The 4,982-nt window shown below is 38.2% G+C and overlaps 1 protein-coding gene across 1 annotated transcript in view; it reads left to right on the forward strand.

The window, feature by feature from the left end:
* The window catches only part of LOC106465183 (tolloid-like protein 2), a 57,263-nt gene that overhangs the window by 21,180 nt on the left and 31,101 nt on the right, over nucleotides 1-4,982 (forward strand). Inside the window, exon 6 of the mRNA XM_022393032.1 lies at nucleotides 4,073-4,287. Within this exon, the coding sequence (XP_022248740.1) occupies nucleotides 4,073-4,287 (215 nt within the window). The remainder of the gene's footprint in view (nucleotides 1-4,072; nucleotides 4,288-4,982) is intronic.

Here is a 4,982-nt window from a genome sequence, read left to right on the forward strand (position 1 = left end):
CGGCTAAAAAAGGGCGAACATGTTTGGTGAGACGGGGATTCGAACCCGCGACTCTCAGATTGCGAGTCGAGCGCCCTAACCACATGTCCATGCTCTGAACGATACGACAACCAAAAGTAAAAACAAAACAAAAAAAACGTTAGTACTTCGGGATCTCATGTTAAAAATTTTTACCGCATTGTAGGGAATTTGTTAGGGTTAAGTTCCTAATTCGGGGTTACAAATAAATAAATAAAATAAAGGACCAGTGCATCGCCATCTATTTACATTTAGAGGAATTAACACTTAAACTTTTTCTTTTTAACAATTAGCACAATAACATTAAACATATTTTTATTTATTTATTACGTACTTTAGACACTAAAAGCGACAGCTTAGTTTGATTTCAATTGCGCGCAAAGCTATACGAGGGCTATCTGAGCTAGCCGTCCTTAATGTAGCAATGAAAGACTAGAGGGAAGGCAGCTAGTCATCACCACCCACCGCCAACTTTTGGGCTACTCTTTTATTAACGAATAGTGGTATTGACCGTCACATTATAACGCCTCCTGGGCTGAAAGGACGAGCATGTTCGGTGAGTGGGATTCAAACTTGCGATCCTCAGATTGCGAGGACCGAGAGTGACCTAAATGTTTGCACGCTGGACTGTAAATTTTGAGGGTCCATGGTTCGAGTCTCGTTACCACAGACTTTCGTTTTGCATTTTTGGGCCGAGGTTGTGTAATAAAAGTAACAATAAAATCTCTATTCGATTACAGTAGCTCGAGAGTTGGCGGTAGGTGCTGTTGACTAGCTGTCTTACCTCTAGTCTATCGCTTCGAAATTAGGGATGGCTAGTGAACATAAACCCCATGTATTTCAAGACAAATTAACATAATTTGGAACTCATGTTTTAGAAAATAATCATAACTGTCATTCCTGTACTGTATCTGTAGTTGTGAAATCATAGCCTAATGAAAATGTTTTAATTAATTGTACTAATGGGCTGGACCAATGTTAGTAAAAATGATGAATTAACAATACGCCCTTGTTGATAATCAAGGGGTGAAAATAGGATTATAGGGAAAAACGACAACACTATTATTATATGAATGACAGAAAAAGATCATATTACTATTAATAATAATTTTTACAAACTTGTTCTTCAAATTACAATTCTAAGCTACTGACCAGAGAGAGGACAGTCAGTCAGGAGCACCTTCCATCACAAGGGCTTTCCCTGGCTATCTTTGACCAGAGAGAGAGAGGACAGTCAGTCAGGAGCACCCTCCATCACAAGGGCTTTCCCTGGCTGTCTTTGACCAGAGAGAGAGAGGACAGTCAGTCAGGAGCACCCTCCATCACAAGGGCTTTCCCTGGCTGTCTTTTACCTGAGAGAGAGGACAGTCAGTCAGGAGCACCCTCCATCACAATGGCTTTCCCTGGCTGTCTTAATAACGGAACTAGCTGTCATTCTTTTAACGCATATCCAACTAAAAGCACTTAGTGGCACCTAGGATCGAACCTCCAATCCGCACGTCGCCATGATAAACATTAGGCCATGCCCAGTCGCTCAAAACCACTGCAATTTTAAAGGAAAGAAAAACACCTGCTAACATATATTATAGATGTCTGTTTAAATATTAAGATGAAACTCAAAACATGTGTTCATAGAAAATTAGAAAAACCCGAAGAAAGCTGTTAATATTTTTTTTATAGAAAACTATAAAAAATAGAGTTTGTTGTGCCAAACACGGGTAGCGAATCTCGATCTGTAGTGTTATAAGTCTTCACATTCATCATTGAACCACCTGGCTGAGGTGGGAAGGTTATAAAAAAAAAAAAAGATACAGAGGCGCATGGTATTTGATATTCCATTAAGCTACAAGGCTTGGGTGGAGGGTGTAGAAAAAGAGAAAGGAGGAGTGTAGTATTTGATATTTTCAACCTGAAAGGTACCTTATACACCACATGAATTGAACGTACAGGATTCTTTAGGGTTAGGATATAGCCGTCCGTAATTTTGAACTACTGATCAGAAAGATAGCACCCAAACTGCCTTATCCACTACCCCCCCCCAAAAAAAACGGTATTGACTATTATTCTTATAACGTACTCTTGAAAGAAGGTGCGGAGCTTGTTCTATGGTATTGTGGTGCAAAACATGGAATTTTTGGTAAGCAGACTGACTGACTAACGATCAGCACTTTGCAGTTGGTTTTATAATCAGTGTTATTTTTCATGTTGGCTAGTCTATCTACACGTTAGTTTCACTGTAGTGAGATAGTTCAGTTTGACTGAAAGACGTTTTACTTTTGCACAAGGATGCAGGTTAAAAGTCCAAACAATTCCCTATATGTTTGTTCACACTAGATAAACCTTCCATTTGTTTAGAAGCGATGAACGACCAAATTCATATCTATTTGAACATTTAAAATAGCGTGTTTTAGTATGAAGATGAAACTTCATACTAAAACACGTTCTTTTATGTCATGAAAGAATTAAAAGAACGTGTCTTTAACTCGTCTGCACATGTCTTTAACTCGTCTGTACATGTCTTTAACTCGTCTGTTCATGTCTTTAACTCGTCTGCACGCGTCTTTAACTTGTCTGCACATGTCTCTAACTGGTCTGCACGTGTATTTTATTCGTCTCCACGTGGCATATTCGATTTCCAGCGTTAATCAGTTTCTAGGAACGTGGACGGTAACGTTCCGCAAGAATAACTTGAGACTTCGACCTCACCTTGTTGTAAGTGAGACTAACAAGGGTAATGAAACAGATATTCCAGTGTCGGAGACTTCTCTTTCAACGTAACACATCAAGACCAATCGCTAACGTTTAGCACTGGTGCGTTTCCATAATTAACAAATAAAAACAGTGTTCTTTTTAAAATGAATATTGAATTACAGTTGTATCATCTTCACGTGACAAGTGTCGCCCTTACTGAAATGTTTAAAGAAAGGAGAGCACGTGTCGAGATCAGAAACAGAAACTCCATTGGGCTATCTACTGTGTCTACCGCTGGGAATCGAACCCCGGATTTTAGTGTTGTAACTTCATAGACTAACCGTGGGTATCCGTAGAAATTATTCCAGTAGGACGAAGTTTTCCGGGGGGGGGGGCAAAGTGTGAAATTGTTAAGTGAATAAAAAATGTGTATACCTATACTGACTGAACAAAGAAAGAATTATGTTCGTCATTTTCCGGGGGTCAAGTCCCCCTATACTGACTGAACAAAGAAAGAATTATGTTCATCATTTTCCGGGGGTCATGTCCCCCTATACTGACTGAACAAAGAAAGAATTATGTTCATCATTTTCCGGGGGTCATGCCCCCTATACTGACTGAACAAAGAAAGAATTATGTTCGTCATTTTCCGGGGGTCAATGCTAAATTAGGGACGACTAGCCCAGATAGCCCTCGTGTAGCTTTGCGCGAAATTCAAAACAAACCAAACAAACTTAACGGTTCAGCCATTAGCGTAAAACTTCATCATGCGAAGATGGCGCTATCAGCTCGAAACGTTGTCCGAAACCGCCTAAACTGATGTGGTCCATTAACAACTCCTTTCTAACCCTTATCTCAAGTAGATTCAACCGTTGACAAAGTCCACGATTTCTCCTATAAACAAGTATGTTTTATGAGAGTGTTATTTAACAGCAGAACAGTTGATAGACCCTTAATTTAGTGACTGTTTTCATTTTGTTAAGTTTAGAGATTGTGTGAAGTCTACCTACATTTAAAAGATTTTTCTGTTAGAGATGTAAGTTTAGAGATTGTGTGAAGTCTGCCTACGTATAAAAGATTTTCTGTTACAGATGTAAGTTTGGACTGTGTGAAGTCTACTTACAAATAAAAGATGTTCTGTTACAGATGTCAATTTGGAGTGTGTGAAGTCTGCCTACATATAAAAGATTTTATTTTACAGATGTAAGTTTGGAGATTGTGTGAAGAATAAAAGATTTTCTGTTACAGATGTAAGTTTGGAGATTGTGTGAAGTCTGCCTACATTTTAAATATCTTCTGTTACAGATGTAAGTTTGGAGATTATGTGAAGCTCTACCTACATTTTAAATATCTTCTGTTACAGATGTAAGTTTGGAGATTATGTGAAGCTCTACCTACATTTAAAAGAGCCCCTAATAAACCAGAACACCACCCACAACACCTTCCTCTGCGGGAAGCTGTCAGACATCCAACAGACTCACTACTCCTCTGGAAACGCCTTGGTTTTCGAATTCCACACAGACTGGCGCCAAGGAAACAACACGGGTTTTCGAGGCACGTTTCGATTTATCAGTAAATGTAAGTGATTTCCTAAGTGGACTAGCAAACTATGGGTAGCGGGATCAAAACCCAGTGCTGAACATTCTTGCTCTTTCACGTGTGTAGGCTTTATAATTTGGCGGTTAATCCTTCTGTTCACTAGTAAAGAGCAACGAAAGAGTTGGCGGCGGGTGATGCTGGCTGATTGCCTTCTCTGTGGTCGATAATTAAAAATTAGGGATATCCACGGGTATAAATTACTGTAATATACTAGATCCGATAATGTATTTTAATATACTGTAAATTAATATATACTAACAGAAGTACACATGCGATACCTGGTGAGCGGTTTCTGAAAGTTGATTGTTTTTCCAAAATCTGCCAGTAGCAGTATAAAGATTGGAAGTACATAAGAATAAAATTATTAATGTCCACTGGACTTGATTATTTAAATATTTTGTTTTCTATTTTAGTTTTCGTTATTACAAAGCAGTAGCTAACATTGATTTAAAAACCCCTACTTGAGTGTCCATCTTGTCTATTTTAGTTTTCGTTATTACAAAGCAATAGCTAACATTGATTTAAAAACACTTTACTTAAGTGTCCATCTTGTCTATTTTAGTTTTCGTTATTACAAAGCAATAGCTAACATTGATTTAAAAACACTTTTCTTAAGTGTCCATCTTGTCTATTTTAGTTTTCGTTATTACAAAGCAATAGCTAACATTGATTTA

The sequence above is a fragment of the Limulus polyphemus genome, unplaced genomic scaffold (assembly GCF_000517525.1).
Source record: "Limulus polyphemus unplaced genomic scaffold, Limulus_polyphemus-2.1.2 Scaffold1861, whole genome shotgun sequence".
Taxonomy (NCBI): domain Eukaryota; kingdom Metazoa; phylum Arthropoda; class Merostomata; order Xiphosura; family Limulidae; genus Limulus; species Limulus polyphemus.